The sequence below is a fragment of the Dasypus novemcinctus genome, chromosome 1 (genome assembly GCF_030445035.2).
Source record: "Dasypus novemcinctus isolate mDasNov1 chromosome 1, mDasNov1.1.hap2, whole genome shotgun sequence".
Lineage (NCBI taxonomy): Eukaryota > Metazoa > Chordata > Mammalia > Cingulata > Dasypodidae > Dasypus > Dasypus novemcinctus.
Genome location: NC_080673.1, coordinates 53,342,417 through 53,362,911, shown reverse-complemented (window position 1 = coordinate 53,362,911; position 20,495 = coordinate 53,342,417). Strand labels below are relative to the sequence as shown.

The window sequence follows — 20,495 nt, the reverse complement described above, 5'->3', positions numbered from 1 at the left end:
TGACCAATCTCTGAGGGGACACGCCTGGTCTAATATATCTACCAGTTATATGAAAGTGAGTTAGTGGAGAAGGGAAGAGGCAATCAAAATATGTACATGGCAGTTTAATGTACAGTGGCCCTTATTCTAATAGATACAGCATAATTAATTCCTCTGGTTCTGACCAAACAGTTTACGGGAAACACATGGATACAAGTAGACCAAAAGACAGCATGGAGACAGGAGAAGAAAGTGTCTGCACTATATAACAACCCCAGCAAGGCACTGTGAAAAGGTAAAAGGATTACATATAATTATATTATAATACTATCTCACTTATATATATATTACTTGAAGGTCCTGTGTAATAATGGAGGGACCCCTAAAATAACAGTGAGTTTTTATTTCTTCATTTGCCAAATTGGCTATGCAAATCACTTTGCCTTTCTGGAACTTTTTATTTACAAAAGAAAATATTCAATTAGATAATTTCTAAGGTTGCTTTAAGATCTAAAATACTATGATTTTATTATAGTACATATTCAGATTTCATTACCAAGTTGATTTTTAGTTGCTTCTGTGGGGCAATGATGGTAAACTTAAGCGCCCTTCACATGCCTCGTGTTCTACAGTTAATATCCTTTTAAAAAATACTGGTGGAAGTGTGGAAAATTGCTTCATTTTGTGATATCAAGGAGATGGAATACACACACACACTTGCACAGGATATTTCTGTAATACTGGATGCTTCTGAGTAACGACATTGAGGAAACCCAGAGTCTCACTGGGTGATGTGAACTTATTTTTCAATGTAAATTGTCCTTTGTACTCATCGTCTACTCTTTTCCTTGCTCCTTTTCCTCCGTTCACACTGCCTTTCTTGCTGTTTCTCCAACATATCCACAATGATCCCATTTTGAGGCTTTGCCTTTCCTACTACCTGGAACAATCTTCCTCCCCAAAGCCTCACAGTTCACTCCTTTCATTCATTCAGGACACAGCTCAAATTTTGTCTTATAAGTGAGACATCCCTAACTATACTATATGTGATTTTCCACACAGACTTACATACTATTTGCTTGTTTCTTTAGTATATGGCTTCCTTTTGGAACATTACCTGGGGCATGACAGGCAATCGACAAATACTTGGTGAATTAATGAGTGTACTATTCATTTTTAATCAGGTGCATAAATTACGTTTCCAATAAAAACAACTAGTTAAGGTATAAATGTTTCATGAATTAACTTCGGTATTTATTGTTATGGGATAAAGTCCAAACTCCTTCTCTCAACATATACAGCCCTTCTTAACTGCCACATAGTGGACATGGGGAAGTCATATAACTTCAGCTTCCTTATCCATAAAGAGGGGCTAATAATTACTTCAAAGAAGTCTGAAGCTAAAGGTAGGTGAAATCCCTGGCCCAATACAAATTACCAAAAGCATATCGCCCTCTTCCGTGTTTGGAGACTAGGAGCAATACAGACTCTCAGCTTGTGCAAAACACCCAAGGTTTACGGCTAGAAAAGCCGGGGGAGCAGCCTGGGAGCGGCCGGGGCGCGATGTGCCTCCAAGACTGCCGTTGCCGGGGAAACCGCTCGGGACTCGCTAAAACCCGAGCACGCGCGCTTGGGCAGCTCTGGCCCACCTCCTTTAGCGTTAGCAATAGGTGGAGCGCGGGCCAATCGGAGGAGGCAGGAGAGGCGGGGATGTCGGCAAAAGACCGGGAAGGCGGTCCTCCCGGCCACGCTGCCTGACTTCCGGGTCACGGTGCTTGCGGGGAGCGCTCCGCGAGTAGCGTCGTTTCCGTTGCTGGCTGTAAGGGCACGGTTTGCAGTTGGGAAAACCGAGGCAGTTGCAGCTACCCCTAGTTCTTCCGCTCCTGTGAGGTGGCTGCTGTTTCTTCTCCCCTCACCCTGCGGTCTTTCGGTGCCGGCTGCGCGAGCTCCGCGATGTCCTGCGGAAGGTTCGCGGGTGTCGGGGCCAGCGGGGCTTTGTGTGATCCGCTCCCTCCTGCTCGCGAGCAGTTGCGAAAGCTCTGCTCCGCCGGGCTCCAGGAGCGGTGCTCGGCGCCGCAAATCCCCGAGGTCTGGAGAGCTCAGGCGCCGCGAGGTTTGCGTTCCCTCTGCTTGGCAGTTCTGCCTGTCCTGTCATTATGACCGCGGGCTAGATAGATTCGTTTTAAAAAGACAGCGTTCAGCTCCTCTATGATGTGCACTCTTTCTGGACTGACCAGCTTGGATTTCGAATTTGACAGTCCCTAAGGCCCTAGCCCAGAGATGATGTGTCCGTGGCAAAGTTTAAGGCAGGAATAAAATGAATGTTTTTGTTTGTTCTTAGGTATCTTTTTCTTTACTTGCACTCCCTTCCTCGCCCACATCGCTTCCTTTGAGGGGGCTGAAGAATTTCCATATGACATAAACAATTAGTTCAATTGAGAGTGTAGTTTTGGCTCGTATTATTTCTGCCCTTCACCTGTTGAATGCAAAATCAAGAATTGGCCAAGGTGTGATCTACTGCGCGTTCAACTTGTATACTTCAATTTGTAAACCATACATAGTGTTTCTGTTTGCTGGCATCACTTGGACCAAATGATGTAACTGGAGTTGTCCAAAGGGTTAATAAGAGATTATTCCTTATAAAAACAATTACGACGTTCGATATATTTAGTTTGTTGCTTAGTCGGGATCTTTTTGTTCAACTCTTGAGCCCCAGTTCTCCAAGAATGAGAAATTTAAATATGAAAGATGAAATAAATTTTTTTTTGCAAAAAGTACAGACCATTCTATCATTCTTTCAAGCCAATAAATAGCTTGACTCTAAGTTTTGATACTTTTTTAAGTGATAGATTGACCATTTGCCCAGCCATCAGTTAATCTAAGTGGTATATACTACACCTGCCATTGTTTTCTTAGCCACTTGACCACAAAAGAGACACAATGGAATAACATAATAGTAAAATAATTAGGGATTTGTTATGTTGCATAAACTGTAAATAAAAGCATATTTTGTGATTTTAAAATCCAATTTAAAGTCATTAAGCCTGACATATATTTCCTTCTCCAGGAAAAAATGTTTATTTCTTTGTGGGAGTTCTTCTATGGACACTTCTTTCGATTTTGGATGAAATGGTTGTTACGCCAAGTGACTGGAAAGTGTGAATTGCAGCGAATTTTTGATACCTACGTAGGTGCACAAAGGACACACAAGATAGGTAAAGATTTTGGGGGGAAAAAACTAATAAAATTTTAACTGAATAATTTTTCTCAATACTCATAGTGTCAGATGCATTTATTTTAACTCCTGATCAAGTTACTTAAACTATTTCATAAGCTTTGAAATCCAGCTGTGAATCTTCCAGCTCTAAATTATATGATTTTCTAGGAAAAAAAAAAACATTATTATTTAATTCTCCATCTGTGCAAAGATTTATCTTCTGTGGCTCCTTAAATTTACCAGGTGTTCCTTAGATCACAGCTGCAACCTATTTTTTAGAGGAAAACTCTGTACTTCTATAATCCCTTTGAAGTTTTCATTCAAGTGATGCTAGTGTCTGGATCTAGATCTGTTTTTATACACAGCATCTTTCTCAGTCTTTGAACTTTTTTCTGTTATTTGTGAAAGAAAAGTAACTAGGTATCCAGTGGTGCCTAGGAGTGATTATTACTCTGTACTGTCCTATGTAGTAGTCACTACCAGCTACATGTGGCCTTTGAGCACTGGAAATGTGGCTAGTATGAATTGAGATGTGCAGAAATATAAAATATACTCTGGAATTCAAAGATTAAATGAAAATAAGAACAAAAATATCTTTATTGTTTGTGCTCATATATCTTCATAGTATTTTGTATATATTGGCTTAAATATTTACTAAAATTAAGTTTTCTTTTTTCACTATTTAATTGGCTAGTGCTTTGGTTTGCATTATATTTGATCAGTGCTGCTCTATTATCCTCCAAAATTCATGAGTTTCACAATCCTTCATTGAAAATATTGCTTTAAATGAGAACACAGATGCATCAGAAATGATGTTTGAGGTCACTTCTCTCAGGGCATGGAAAAGAGGACTAGTCAACTCCTGCAGCTCATGTTCACTGTATTTAAATGGGAAAAAATGAATTAACGAGATCCCCTTTCTATTGAACAAGTGTGCTTCAGTTAAGAAATTGACCCCTCTAAGGTCTGGGGAGTGGAGTATAGGCAATTGGAGCAGGTATTGAAGATAATATTGGAAGAATGACAAACTTGAAGGAGTAAGCCTCAGGGCAGCTAAATGAATGAAGGTTAATTATTTCCCTAGTGTCTCAAATCTAATTGCTCACTATAAATAACATTTAAAATATTTCCTGTGTTATTTATTTGGAAATTATATCTTCTAGAACTACTAAAGTAATTTTTTACAGGTTTGATGTTTTTATTATTTGTTTATGGAGTAATTCATAAACAGCTTTTAAGCAGTAACTTTTTGTTGTTGTTTCAGAAAATTCCTTGGCATACTCCAAGAATGAGGTAAGAGCATATCAAGGTGAAATTCCAGAAAACTTAACTTGCAGATTTTTTTCTTTTTTAAAGAATGCCTCAATTTTAGAATTAATTATTGTTAAGGTCTAATAGAAGAATCTTTGCTATAATGAGTATTGAGTGAGATTTGTTTTTAAAAAGTTTGTATGTATATGTTTGTGTGCTACTCAGGGCAGCAAAAACAGTATTTGAATAATTTGTTTTGAGTTGTACTTGTTTATTTTGCCTCAGTAGTTGATAGCATTTTGGAAAGCAGAGGCTTAGGGGGAAGCTTTATTTTAGACTGTGTCCTCAGGATAAGTTCTTATATGAGAGAAAGACAGGCAACTTGAAATAGTCACAAAGGACTCTGGATCTTGAACCTTTTGAACCAGTAAGCCATATCAAAACTCCCAGTTTTTAAACTATTATAAAAATCTCAGGGTCCTATAACAATACATTATTTCTTGCCCATGTGTCTATGAGTGAGCTGGAGAGGCTCTTCTTTTAGTTGGAGTCAAGTTCAATTTTCTCATTCTGGGACCTAGGATGAAAGAGGATTGGGTCCCTGAAAAATGGTCTTCTCTCAGTAGATCACTGAAGCCTGAGAGCAGGCAGGCCCAGCCTCATGGATGTATTTTAAATCTCCTTTCTTCAAGCCAGATACCATCCCATTGGCTAAAGTAAGTTACTTGGCCAACCTCTAGTTAAAGGGTGCCTTTGGTAGGTATGTGGCTGTATAATTCACTTACAAGGGAGTGAAAAATTGGGACCAACAACTCAGTCTACCACAATGCTGTTAGCTCCCTATTGTAGTTCATAGTTTTTTCTGTATATAGATTATTTGCAGTGGTAAAGATAGAGTGTAGGTCATCTAGACCATTGTTTGAAATCCGTAGTGGATCACAACCAGCATTAAGCAACAACATAGGAAATAATTAGAAAATATTGTTCATAATAAGGCTAAATATTGTCTTAAGAAGTTTCTATTTCAGATATTTTTATGTCTGCATCCATCTGTGTATATTTCAGGTGTACATATACATATATGACTGTGCTTGGTCATGATGTAAAATGTTGACCAGGGTAAAAAAATATTGACTTGCTACTATCTAGTGATATCTATATGAGCTACTGATTCATGCCAGAAACAAAATAGACAATGTTGAATGTTGCAATCATAGCAAATATGTACTAAAAGGTAACCTATAGAAATAGTGCATTACTGATTTTATTTGTGAATGGTCAACATAAGAATAACTCATATATATGGATGAATATTCCCCAAGCCCCATCTAAAAACAGTTTCTTTGCCTTCAGAAGATCTTAGCAGGAACATTTAAACCAGGGATTCTTAACTCTTTTGTTCCATGGAACCCTTTGCCGGACAGGTGAAAACCATGAACCCCTTCTCAGAAAGTAGCAGCAGATAGTTTTATGACACTCAGCATTGGCATGTCTTTAAATTAAATTTTAGGATTATTCAAAATTACGTTTTACAACTTTCCAGTAATTTCAGTACCTCATAACCTAACACAGTTCAACATCTCTTCAAATGGTCATTTTCAGCATTTAGAAATTTGAATTTTCCCGTGGTGTCATAAAACCAACTCTGCCGTGCTTACCACCTTTTTTGCAGGCAGTTATCCACTGCACTCAGAACATGCTATATCAAAATAAAAATCATACTAAGTCCACATTACATTGTATATTATTTAATAAATATGTCACACCTGCACCAACAGGGCCCCACAAGAATAATGTTTTTTTGAATTTTCAATTTAAGCTCATGGACCCCCTAATATCTTTCCATGGACCCCTTGGAGGTCTGTGGACCCCTTGTTAAGAACCCTTGTTTAAACAAGGTTTCAGAACATACATTTAAAAAGTTTAAATTGCATTGGAAGGTAGATAATTGGAGCTATTTAAATAAGGAGTTGCTTCGTTATCATTGAACTCCAGCCCAACAGCACCACAACTCAGGCCAGAGTGAAGCTTCACTAACACACAGTTAAGGCACAGCACAGGCTTCTGGCCTCACTGACATGTGATAGCACTTGAGCACTAAGTTTGGGGGCTATTTTAACCAGCAAAATCACCAATCGGAAGCACAAAATGCAAAAAAATATGCCGCTAGATATATTGCAAAAAGGATACTTGTTTATACTTTGACTATACTGAACTGAAACAGGCAGGCAGAGGATTGCCTTGCTTCTGTCTTAGCTGGAACCTGCGTGCGAGGTGACTCAGTTTCCTCACAGGTCTGCACATACCTGTGAATGACCATGAAGGTGCCTGGAATATTGATTTAGTGGGGACTGAAAAATTTTAGCAAATAGGCAAATTTGCAAATACAAGATCTGTGAATAATAAGGATTAACTGTACTAATATATTAATGATACGATAAAAGGGTTAAGCTAATATATACTGTAAGATTTTTAGATGTTTAAAACACTCTTAAAACCCCCTTAGGTACTAAATACTTAATTTTATTGATGGTTGCTGAAAACAAAAGTGATTTGTTTCTTAAGACTGATTCCCTAAAGCAGTGTTCTCGAAGTATGGTTCCATTGTGTTTTTATCTAGTCCAAAATGAAAGTTATTCCTTTCATTGTTAAAAGTCTACGCTCATTGACTTGTATTTTAGACTAAGGGCTACTTATCAATTACATAGTACGGGTGACTAAACTTTATTTATATATATATAAATGAAAATTAATGCTTTATTAGAATTTGTGAAGCCTCATTCATTGTTCTACTGAGAAGTCTGGCTTCCATGCCATGTATAAGCAGTGTTGAAAAGCTGATACATATGCAGGTATTTGAAATTTCTGAAATTTAGGGAAAGACTACCTTGGCATTCTAATAGTGCCTTTTGTTGTGGTTTGATTGTTGCTGCCTTCCTAGCTTTTAAATAATAATGATAGTGTGGTAGCTTTTGAATAATAAATGCCTGAGGCTATGTTTAGTTGTCTGTGGGTTAGTCTAGTGAGGCACATTTGCATATTTTTTGGTCTCTAATTTTCCAAAAACTAGACTCTTTGAGTAGCATAGGCATTGGTGGTTCAAAAATGAAACATTCACACTCTATGGATATACTGTCACAACTGTATATATAATTTCCCCAAATTTGTTTGCATGGTGAAATTTGCTGTTGATTTTTGCTGTCTGTCAGTATGTATTACTCAAGTAATTTGCAACCGACTATCAAGGGAGGTATAATGAAAAAGATTATATTACTTTTATGTTCTTCAAATGTTTTATAATAAAATCATATGCATAAGCACATATTTTCTTTACAAAATATACATTATTCGTATATGTTGCTTTCCTGTTATTTATAATCACCTAGTTACTCTTTAGCTATAAAGGAAACATGGTTGAAAAAATGGTCCTTGGATGCTTATGTAGTTGTGTACAAAAAAGTAAAAGAAGTTTGATAATCACTGCCCAAATAAATATTTAAGCAGTATTATATATTCCAGTAATAGATATACCCTCAAAGGAGTGGTATTCATGAGAGCTTAGAAGATTTTTGGTGGGCTGTATTTCTACTCCATCTACCTAGTATTTTGTTTTGATCAAGAACCAGAGACTTATCAAATGGTTAGGGAATAAGTCAAATTGTTAGAATAGATAAAAAAGCAAGACCCAACTAACTATATGTTGTTTCAAGAAACATGTTCTAAACATAAAGACACAAACAAGTTGAAAGTAAAAGGATAGTAAAATGTCGTGCAAACAATAGAAGTTAAAAAAGCTGATGTGGCTTTCCTTCAAAAAACATAAACTATTATTAGACAAACTTTTTTTGATAATGATTTTTAAAAGGGTAAATTATCAAGAAAAAATCATCTTAAAGATATATGCACTTAATAACAAAGTTCCCAAATACATGAAGCAACAATTGGCACAAAAACGAAGAAATAGATAAATCTAGACTAATAGAGACATTAGCACTTTTTTTCCTTACCTAACAGAGCAAAAAGACAAAAATTCAGAAGGGATACACAAGGTTTGGACAATAGCCATTTGGCCTATTTGACATGTATTGAACACTGTACCTAACAAATGCAAAATGTACAGTCTCAAGTACAAATGAGACATTCACCTAGATATACCATATGCTCAACCTTTAAACAGGTTTCAGTAAGCTTCACAGGCTTGAACTTACTCAGAGTATGTTCTCTGTCCACATCAGTATTAAATTAGAAATTTAAAAAACTGATATCTAGAAAAATCCCAAATATCTGGAAATTAAACAGCATACTTCCACACAACCCACAGGCCAAAGAATAAATCATGTTGTTATCAGAGACAGTGTCCAGATTCTTGGGTTCATCATGAGAAGGAATTCAAGGATGAGCCACAAATTAATTAAGCAGAGGATTTAGTGGGTAGAGCAGGAGAAGAGAAGTACATCACCAAGTCATGGGGATGGGCATTTTCAAAGGAGAAAATGCAGTTTTGCCTGGGGTCCCCTGTTTTATGGGGATATAGGACTCCAGTGTCTACAATGATAAGCAAGGGCCTAGGAGGGTGGGGACCCAGGAGTGTGGGGTGCTGTCCATAGCCTCTGCAGGTCATGAGCATGCTGAGTGGCAGTGATTAGCTTCTGGTCACTGTCCGCAAGGTGTGAGATAACCTGAAAGCTGGGTGGGTGGGTGCTGGTGATGCCCCTCTTGCCCCTTCCTTCTTTGCTGGCTGCCTTGGATAACACAGCCCTTGGGTATGTGCTTGCAAGCTGCAGGGTGTGTGCTTGCAAGCTGCCCCTTCCTAGCTTCCCTGTGTGACTCAGCAGGTTAATGCTAGCCAGCAGGACTTTGCCTCAGTTTCTCTTCCTAGGCTTATTAGGTTTTCTGCCCTCTTCCTCCTTGGGTTCCTTTTCTCTCCTGTCTCAACTTGGGAAATTAAAAAGGAAAATTGAGCTGAATGATAATGAGAACACAACATACCAGAATTTGTGGAATGCAACTAAAGCAGTTTCTAAGGCCTAAAATCAGTGGCCTATGCTTAAGCTAGAAAAGCACAAATTAAATTAAGTAGAAGAAAGGATATAGAAAAAAAAAATCAGAAATTAGTGAAATATTAAACAGACAAAAATAGAAAATATCAACAAACTCCAAAGCTGATCCTTTGAAAAGATTACTAAAATTAATAACTCTCTAGCGAGACTGATCAAGAAAAAAAGCAAGAAAACACAAATTAATATCCAGAATGATGGAACATCACTATAGGATACAATTATTAAAAGTATAATAAGGAGTTGTACGCTCTTGTTCCCTGGTGTGGTGGTTGACCATCCTCACCTCCCTGTTAGCTGACCTGGGTAAGCCCAACTAACTGGGCAGTAGGTGTTGCAACTCTGCTGAGGCTCAGAGCCCAGCTGGCACATGGACAATCCAGAAATTCAAGTCTTCTGAGCATACACCAACCCCAATGCCAATCACAGGTTCAGTAAAAGTGACAAAAGAAGCATGTGTAGAGAGGTCGCATCTGAGTCCAACTCCATCACACTCAGGAGCACAAATTCCAGAATAGGGCCCACTGGCAAGGCACTGAACTTCAGAGCCATCTGCATCAGTGTAGGACCTGGGTGTCTCCTTAGCCCTCAGGAGCACCCAGGTTTTATCTACTTTGGCTGTCTCTGAGATCCTGCTGAGATGTGCGTAAGTGGGAGCCTCTGATAACCTGCCGACTCATTTCGAAGTCTGTTAGCCATATAAACTCATTTGTCTTCACCATTTCCCCCTTTTATTCAAGGTCTTTTTCTCATTGTTCCACCAGCTGGTGCTTGGTAGTAATCCCTCAGTGGCAGGGAGGTTCATCCCCAGGAGTCATGTCCCATGCTGCGGGGGAAGGTAATATACTTACATGCTGAGTTTGGCTTAGAGAGTGGCCACATTTGAGCAACATGGAGGCTCTCAGGAGGTAACTGTCAGGCACCCTGCAGCTCTAGGCCTAGTTGAAATTTCAAGCACACAAGCTTGTAAGCATAGTCATCAGTATCAAGGGCCCATCATTGTACCATCCTTCTTCACTGGTCTTTGCCCTTGTACCTGGGGGATTGTTGCTACTCCATTGGAGAGTGTGACAGAGTTCCCTAGAATAGGAACTCAGCACTCCCTCAGTTGTGTGAAACTCTACCCACTATGTCAATACCCAACGAACATCCAAACATATCTATATACCTAATATGCATGCTCTGGAGAACTCCCACCCATGCATCCCCCATCAATGACATCACACATCAGTGCTCCTCCCTTGCCATAGTTGAACCCCTCTGTGATCTCAGCTTCTTCAAAAATGAAGTCTAATATTTTGCCAAATTCAATTAATAGGAAAATGAAATAGTAATGATAGGTTTACAGATTAGAAAAAGAATACATAACAGGGAGGTGAGGATGGTCAACCACCACACCAGGGAACCAAGAGAGTCTACAACTGCAAGCAGGAGAATTCCATCCACCAGCCATGTGGGATCTAAGCTTCCTCCCGATTTAGAGGTAGAGTGGATGTCACCATCCCAGGGTCTTCAGGATGGAGGAATAAAATATGGAATAGAGTGGACTTACTGATATTCTACTATAGAATTATTGTAACTCTAGCAATGGAAGAAACTATATCATTGATGTGGAGACAGTGGCCATGGGAGTTACCGAAGGCAAAGAAAAGGTAGAAGGGGTGTGATATGGGGGCATTTTTGGGACTTGGTGTTGTCCTGAATGATATTGCAAGGACGAATGCAGGACATTATATAGCCTGCCAAAATCCACTGAGGGGACTGGGAGAGAGTGTAAACTAGAATCCATGCTGTGTAGCAGTGTTCCAAAATGTACTCATCAAATGCAATGAATGTGCCACACTGATGAAAGAGGTTGTTGATGTGGGAAGAGTTGAGGTATATGGGAACCTCTTGTATTTTTTAATGTAACATTTTTTATGTTCTATGTATCTTAGAAAAAAAATTAAAAATTTTTTAAAAAGTATAATGAGATATTATTAACAATCTTAGACCACTAAATTCAATAACAGATGAAATGGACACATTTCTTAAAAACCAAAATTTATCAAACACAAAAAGAAATAGTAATTCTAAAAAGGCTTTTGTTGAATAAAGCAATTGAATCTGTAATTTTAAGAATTTCCATAAATAAAACTCTAATCCTGACTTCACTGGTAAACTCTTATTTAAATAGGATGAAATTATACCAGTATTACACAAGCTCCTAGAAAAGAATAGTCTTCCTACTGGGGCCAGCATATCCCTGACACCAAAAGCAGATGACGTTATAATAAATGAAAATTGCAAATCAATGTCTCATGAATACTGATGCAAAAATCCTTAATAAAATATTAGCAAATTCATTCCATTAGTGCAGGAAAAAGATAATATATCATGACTTTTAAAAATCTATGTAATTCACTGTATTTACGTTAAATTAGAAAAAATCACTTCAGTAAATACGGGAAAAGTATTTGACAGAGTTCAACACCCATTCATGATAAAAAAAACTCTCAGCTATCTAGGACTAGAAGGAATTTCTTCAACCTATTAAAGGCTATCTAACCTACAGCTAACACATAACATGAGAAATATTGATTTCTGTTCAGTTGGGAACAAGGCAAGGATGTTTTCTCTGTCCGTTTTATTCAATATTGTGCTGGAGGTTTTAGTGCAGTAAGGCAAAAAGAAGAAATCCTGGATTATCCGAGTGGGCCCTAAATGCAATCACATGTATCATTAAGAGGAAGGCCGAGGGAGATTTGATTACATACAGAGGAGAAGGCATTGTGAAGATGGAGCAGAGATTTGAAGATTGGCATGATGGAACCAGAGCTGAGGAATGCCAATAGCCACTAGAGGCTGGAAGAGGCAGGGCTTTGGGAGGAAATGCAGCCCTACAACATATTGAATTGTTCCCAGTGATAATGATTTTGGCTTTCTGGCCTTCAGAACTGTGAGAGAATAAATCTCTGTGATTTTAAACCATCAAGTTTGTGGTTATTTATTACAGCAGCCACAGGAAAGTAATAACAGGTATCACTTAAAATATCATCCAGAAGCATAAACTCAGGTTGAAGTTTAAATAAAGATATATGAGTGTTAAAGATAACTCTAAAACTATTAAGTATTGCTGAGAGCAGTTAAAGGCCAACCTAAGTGGAAAAATATACTGTGTTCATAGAGTGGAAGACAACATTAATTCATCTCAGATTGACTTTTGGATTCAAGGCTATTCCAATTAAAAATACCAGCTTCCGACAACCAGCAAGATGGCAGTGGAGCAAGGAGCTCCTGGAGTCAGCTCCTGCTACAGGGCAGTTAGTAAACACCCAGAGCTATCTAGAGATAGCTGAAGCACCTGTTTGGGGGCTCCAGGAGAGCAGAAGAACATCCTGCAACATCCTTGAAGGAATGGAAGGAGGAGACTGCCTATCTACTGAGAAGACTCGTAAGTAGAGCACTCCATGCCACAGAGGCCGGTGCCCATCCTTCACTGCAGGCACAAGCTGCCTTGGGAGCTGTTCCGTGGCTGGAATTGAAAGCTCCACTTCCCAAAAACGGGGGAGACACACACGGTTGGGCACCAACTTCAGCTACTAATGAGTAAATTCAGTGGACTAAAGTATAATCCTTAGAACAGCTCAACCTTGAGTCTGTCCAAGTCAGAAAAGAGGCCGGGAGCCGTCATCTTAACTACACACCTGGCATGAGGGGTAGCGGGTTGGACTGAAAATCACAGGGCTGGTAGGGACCAGCTTCTTTCCATCTAAATCACACTGCAGCTCTAGCCCCACCTCTGGGAGGGAGGAAGCTGGGGGGACCTGTGTCAGCTTCTCTGGGAAATTACTGGCCAAGCCGCTGAGGCCAGTGATTGTCCTACTTTGGTGGCATGAGCCACCCCAGGAGCTATTCTGTGGCTGGAATTGGAAGCTCCATGCCCCCAAAACAGGAGGGGGAGACAGTTGGCCGGTGATTTGGGCTACTGATTAGCAGACACGGATGGCTGAGCTGAGAGTTTGAATCTGCCTTAGTCAGAAAAAGGCCAGTGGCCACCATTTTGGCTCTACCCCCGGCCTGAAGGGAAGCTAGGACTGAAAATCACAGTGATGGTAGGAACCGGTTTCTTACACCCAGATCAGCCTGCAGCCCACCTAGACTTTAGCCCCGCCTCTGGCAGGGAGGAGGCTAAGGAGGTCTGCACCAGACTGTCTCAGTAATTGCAGGTACCTTTGGCTGGCACAGACTGAATAATTAGAAGTCTACTGGGCCAACTGTGGTCATCTTTGACCCGCATTGCATAGATTGGTGCCCACACCTGCAGCTCCATTCCTGCCCCAGGTAGGGGAGAAAGGGGCGTGAAGCCTATTTAGTCTCTCTGGGCAACTACAGTTGGATTATTCCACACAGTTGTGACTCTGTCCTACTCCTGGCAAAGGAGAAAGTTGGGAGAAGCCTCATTGATCCCTGAGCAATGAGGGCAGCTTGAGCCTCCACAGTTTATAGCAACAACTACATCCTTGGCTCCTAATGCACAGCCTGCAAGATAGAAAGGGCAGGAAGCCCTAAACTAAAGAGAAAAAATGCTCCCGGAATAAATGCTCTAGTAAGCCAGATGTGAAGACACCAACAAAAATTACAATCCATACCAAGAAACAGGAAGATATGGCCCAATTAAAGGAACAAGGTAAGCCTTCAAATGACATAAAGCAGTTGAGACAGCTAATCATAGATGTTCAAACAAATCTCCTTAATAAATTCAATGAGATGGCTAAAGAGATTAAGGATATTAAGAAGACACTGGATGAACACAAAGAAGAATTTGAAAGCGTATATAGAAAAATAGCAGATCTTCTGGGAATGAAAGTCACCATAAATGAAATTTAAAAAAACATTGGAATCTCATAATAGCAGATTTGAGGAGGCAGAAGAAAGGATTGGTGAGCTTGAAGAGATGGCCTCTGAAAGCGAACATAGAAAAGAATGGAAAAAATTGAACAAGATCTCAGGGAACTTAAAGACAGCAGAAGATGTGCAAACATATATGTCATGGGTGTCCCAGGAGGAGAAGAGAATGGAAAAGGGGCAGAAGGAATATATGAAGAAATAATGTTAGAAAATAACCCAGCCCTATTGAAGGACATAGATATCCCTGTCCAAGAAGCACAACATACTCCCATCCAAAAAAATCCAAATAGACCAACTCCAAGACACATACTCATCAGAATGTCAAAGGCCAAAGACAGAATTCTGAGAGCAGCAAGAGAAAAGCAATGCATAACATATAAGGGGTACCTGATAAAATTAAGTGCTGATTTCTCACCAGAAACCATAGAGTCAAGAAAGACAGTGGTCTGATATATTTAAGATACTACAAGAGAAAAATTTCCAGCCAAGAATCTTATATCCAGCAAGATTGTCTCTCAAAAATGAGGATGAGATAATAAAATATAAAATAAAATAAAGTAAAATAAAATAAAATAATAAAATATTAAATATTAAATAAAATAAATAAAATTTAAAAATACAAAAAAAGACCCAAAAAAGAAAACAACAATTAAAAAACAAACAAAAAAAAGAGGTCAAGATTAGAATATTCACAGATAAACAGAAACTGAAAGAATTTCTAACCAAGAGACCAGATTTTCAGGAAATACTAAAGGGTGTCCTAGAGCCTGAAAAGACAGGAGAGAAAGGCCTAGAAGAGAGTTTAGAAATGAAGATTATATCAATAAAAGTAACCAAAGTGTCAAAAGAGTGGTGAAAATAATATGACAGATAAAACTCAAAATAGGAATAAATTTAACCAATGATGTAAAGCACTTGTATTCAGAAAACTGCAGCTCAATGTTAAAAAAAAATTAAAAAAGACCTAAATAACTGGGAGAACATTCCTTGCTCATGGACTAAAAGACTAAATAGCATAAAGACATCAATTCTACTCAAGTTGATATACAGATTCAATGCAACCCCAATAAAAATTCCATCAGCGTTTTTTTTTTAATTGAAACTATGAGTATCAAATTTATTTGAAAAGGTAATGGGTCCTGAATAGCAAGAAACATCTTAAAAAAGGAAAAGCGAACTCTCATCTCCAGACTTTAAATTATATTACCTAGCTATAGTGGTTAAAACAGCATGGCCCTGGTATAAAGACGGACACATAGACCAATGGAACCAAATTGATGTTTCAGAAACAGATCCTCACATGTATGGGCAAGTGATTTTTGACTAGCTTGTCAAACCCACATAGCTTGGGCAGAACAGTCCTTTCAACAAATAGTGCTGAAAGAACTGGATATCCATAGCCAAAAGAAGGAAAGAAGACCCTCTTTCACATCTTATCCAAAAATTAATTCAAAATGGATCAAAAACCTAAATATAAAAGCAAGAAACATAAATCTTCTAGAAGAAATTGTAGGAAAATATCTTCAAGCCCTGCTGGTAGGTGGTGGATTCTTAAAGGAGATAAGAGGAGGACTGAAATGGACTACTAGTATTTAATGTATGTAGATGTTTAACAGCTTTACTGTAAAAGTGTAGAAATGTATCGAGTGGATTTCAACAAATAGTGAGCAACAGCTGGTTTATAAATGGGGATGTAGCTGAAAATGGTAGTCTAGGGATGTAAATGCCAACTGACAGAATGCTAGAGAATAATCTAGGAACTGAATAGCACAGTAAACCGGGAGAATTGTTGATGGTACAGATGCAAGAGTGTCCTCAGTGAGCTTGAGCAAATGTACATGACTACTGCAGGGTGGTGGGAATGTGGAGAAGCATGGGAGATATACACCTGGAATGACCTATGGACTGGTTGTAATAATGTAATATGCTTTATCTATGCGAAAGATGTACTATGTTGATAATGGGCAGTATCACATTGGGAATGTGAGCCAAATGTACACTATGGACGTGGTAACAATCAGATGATATTTTATCTGTAACATATGTTCCACCACAGTGTGGTGTGTTGATAGATGGATGTTGTTTGGGAATTCTGCACATGTACATGATTCTTTTATAAGTTTATAACTTCTGTCACAAAAAATATATTTAAAAAATAATAATAGGGTGGGTTGGGGGGAAAATACACCAAATGTAAGATAAGGACTGTAATTACTAGTAAGATTTTGACAATATTCTTCTATAATCTGTAATACATGTCTCATGACAATGCAAGGTGGTGGTGGAGGGTTGACATGTGGGACCCCTGTATAATGTTACATGTTTTCTTTCTAAGTCCACAACTTTTACTATGTACTTATTGTTTATGCATGTTCATATATAGATGATTTAAAGATAATAAGGTGGGTTGGGGGAAAATACTTGGTTGCTAGTAATATTTTGACAATGCTCTTTAATCATTAGTTTAAAATGTTTAATAACAATGTGAGGTATTGGTGGTAGAATGAGTTATAAGAGTCCTGCATGATGCTATGTATTTTTGTTTTGTAAGTTTACAAGTATTGCTATACACTTATTGTTTATGTATGTTTATATGCGAGTGATATACTTCAATAAATTGAAAAAAAAAAAAATACCGGCTTCCCAAATGGCAGCATGAAGAGCTCTGTGGATCGCTCCCTAGGAAACAGCCTAGGTGAATTTTTTTTTTTTTTTTTTTTTTTTTTAGAAAACCACCACCATTTAAAGTCTCTGGAAATTGTCCCAAGAGCATATAGCAAATAAACATTGTTCAGGAAAATCTACTAAATCTTGGTAATAACAGGGAGAGTGTGACATATGAGCTACAACCCCCACTCTCCTTCCCCCTCCCTGTCTTAAGTGTGAGAAAAGAAGCCCCAAAACAGCCAGATGGGACTGAGAAAATGGGGCTCACTTTCCTCTCATCTCTCCGGCAAGGGATGCAGTATCTCACAGGAGAGGCAGAACACCAGCATTTCTCACCATTCTGCAACTCTCAAATTGCAGAAGCCAAACTCCTGGTTAGCACAGCTGAGAGATTGGGAACTCCTCCACCCAGGGTTCACGTGATGTGCTGATATCCTCACCCCAGTTCGTTTATAGGGCATATGTTCCATGCCAGGAAAGGAAAGCCAGGAGAAACACAGGCTACTGACCCTGCTCAGAACCCTCTTCAGAAAGCACATGTGTCACTCCAGGAGAAGCAGGTCACTTCCTGCCCAGCTCTAGAGCAGAGACTGGGAGTTTTTGCCTAGGGCTGGGTCCTAGGGCCGGTTCCTTAAGAAAGGAAGACTCTGAAACTCTTCCCCAGAGGATCTGACTACTTGAAAGTGCAAGTGCTCTTGGAAACAATGGAGATTTTTTAATGTTTACACCTCAATATTTTTCAGTTTCTTTCTCTTCTGTTAAATACATGTTAAATCTAATGCATTTTTGTTAAAAAAACTTTTTATTTTTACTGATTCAAATTTTGTGTATTTTTAAAAATAAATTTTAAAAATTAATAAATTTTATTAATTTATAACAATTTACCGTATTAACCATTTTAAGTGTACAATTAAGTGTTGTAAATTACATTTACAATGTTGTGCTGCCATTACCATCATCTATCACCAAAACTTTTTTATTCCCCGAAACAGAAACTCTTTACCTCATAAGTAATAAACTCCCCATTCTCCCTTCCCCTAGCAGGTAATAACTTCTAATCTACTTTTGCCTACAAATTTGCTTACTCTAGATATTTCATATTAGTGGAATCATGCAATATTTGTCCTTTTATATCTGGCTTATTTCATTTATTTCAGAGCTCATCCATGTTGAAGCATGTATCAGAACTTGAGTCCTTTCTGTGGCTGAATGACATTCTTTGGTATATATTTACCACATTTTAGTTAACCATTCATCTGTTGTTGGACCTTTTGGCTATAAGTTCATAACTTATAGCAACAAAAAGGAACAAATCAGTGGTACAAGCAAAAATGTGGATGATTCTTAGAAATGTTACATTGAGTGAAAGAAGCTAGACACAAAAGAGTGCATATTTTGTGATCCATTTACGTGCACGTGACTAATGATGATATAAATCAGAATAGGGTCTGTTGCTTGGAAAAGGGATTGATTGGGAAGGGGCATGCATGTTTTATTTGCTCGGCTGATCAAAGCAGATATGGGTTGATATGGGTTGGCTTTTAACAATGGGAATTTATTAGCTTACAGTTTGTGGCCGTGAAAATGTCCAAATCAAGGCATCTTCAAGGTGATGCTTTCTTCCCAATGACTGGCTGCCAGCAATCCTAGGGTCTTCTGTCACATGGCAGCATCTGCTAGTCTCTCCCTTCTCTTCCTGGTTTCATTGCTTTCAGCTTCTTGCTTCTGTGGTGCGTGCACTCTCTTTCTCTCCCTCCCTCCCTCCTTACTTTTTATAAAGAAATCCAGTAAGAGGATTAAGACTCACCCTGGGTCACGCCTTAACTGAAGTAAACTCATCAAAAGGTCCTACTTACAGTAGGTTTACACTCACAGGAATGGATTAGCGTTAAGAACATGATTTTTTTGGTGCATGTGCAGTTCCTAACCACCACAAGGCGTGAGGGAACTTTCTGGTGTGAGGAAAATGTTCTGTATCTTGATAAGGGTATGGAGTACTTGGGTAAATGCATTTGTTAAAACTAATGAAACTGAACATGTAAGATCTGTGCAATTCACTGTATTTAAATTATGCTTCAATTTTTTAAAAAAGGTAAAAAGTAATGGAATAGTATATACTGGAAAGAATTTTTGCTGAGAGACCAGGTGATATGATTTCTAGTCTTAACTGTGCCCCTAGGTTTATGTATGTTTCAGGCAAATAATTTAATTATTTAGTCATTCATTAAAATTCAACAAAGTTTTGAGCATCTAGCCAGTGCCAGGTATGTTGTGTTGAACATAGCCAGTGCCAGGTATGTTGTGTTGAACATTTAGCTCAGAATGCTAGAGTAAATTACAGAAAGACAGCCTGGTGGAGAATGTAGATAAGTAAACACAGTACAATGTGCTAAGTGCTCTAACTGAGGTATATGTACACAAAGTACTGTGGGAGCATAAAAGGGAGTAGCTAAACTCTAGAGGACTAGGGAAGGCTTACAAAGGAGATGACATCTGATTGAGTTTTTAATGTTTTAGAGTTTGTAATATATGAAAATGTGTCCACCAATGGTGAAGGTAGCACTTTTGCTTGTGCTGGTTTTTAAGTTTTAAGACCTTTCCTGTAGCCAGTAACTGTATCCCACAGGATGTGATGACCTTATTAATCACATCTCTATCCCTTCTGATTGTAGACTCTGTCATCATTTTTCTTCTCAGCCTTTCATTTTCTCTGGGGAGGCTCTCTCTGTCTCTTTCTCTTTGTTTCTTTCTTTGAATAATCTTATGCATTGCTTTATACGTCTTTTGCTGAAACAGTTCTGTTTCTTAATGTTTCATCTGTTGAATATCTCCTTTGCTTCAGTAATTAATTTTCATTTATGTATTATATGCAGGATATGGGAAGGTGAATCAGACACAATCTATCCTCCAGCAGTGTTCCATTTAATACATAAAAATAACTATAATGTATAAAGTAATAAAGGTCATAGAAGGGTTCCTTCCAAGAGAGGAAAGATTACTTCCACTTGAATGATTCAGAGAAAGCTTCTTGAATCTCACATTTAAGCTAGCTTTAAAAATGGGGAGGGTATGTTTAGAGATTGGGGAAAAGCACAGAATAAGCAGAGGCATAACTCTAGATAAGGAAGGCCAGAACTTGCTTGTTTGTTGAAGGGAAGGATCCAGTGGACATTTATCGAACACATTATCATCATCACCATCATCATCATCATCATCATCATCATCATCATCATTATCATTACTTTTTAGTTGGGCCAGTAAAAAGAATTTATTGGGAAATAGGGGAAAAGAACAGAGCTTGCTGAGAAATGGGAGAGGATGGAAATGCACACTGAGATTTGGTGTGGGCAGAGAGAGAGCAGGCCTTGGCTTGTGTGGTCACCTTTTAAGCTATTACATTTCTCACCTTGCCAATGCTAAGGGGAGGACCTCAG

The 20,495-nt window shown here is 38.5% G+C and overlaps 1 protein-coding gene across 5 annotated transcripts in view; it reads left to right on the top strand.

The window, feature by feature from the left end:
- The first annotated feature begins 200 nt into the window (after positions 1 to 200).
- Positions 201 to 20,495, top strand: part of ELMOD2 (ELMO domain containing 2) — a 39,451-nt gene continuing 19,156 nt past the window's right edge. The window contains exons 1-3 of one of the 5 annotated variants that reach the window (XM_058288539.2): positions 201 to 274; positions 3,047 to 3,194; positions 4,461 to 4,489. In XM_058288539.2, coding sequence (XP_058144522.1) covers positions 3,053 to 3,194; positions 4,461 to 4,489 — 171 coding nt within the window. In that variant the 5' untranslated portion in view covers positions 201 to 274; positions 3,047 to 3,052. Of the gene's footprint in view, positions 275 to 1,735; positions 2,093 to 3,046; positions 3,195 to 4,460; positions 4,490 to 20,495 lie in introns of those variants that run through there. The other 4 variants (XM_004471938.5, XM_004471939.5, XM_071214575.1 and 1 more) reach the window with 4 other exon arrangements.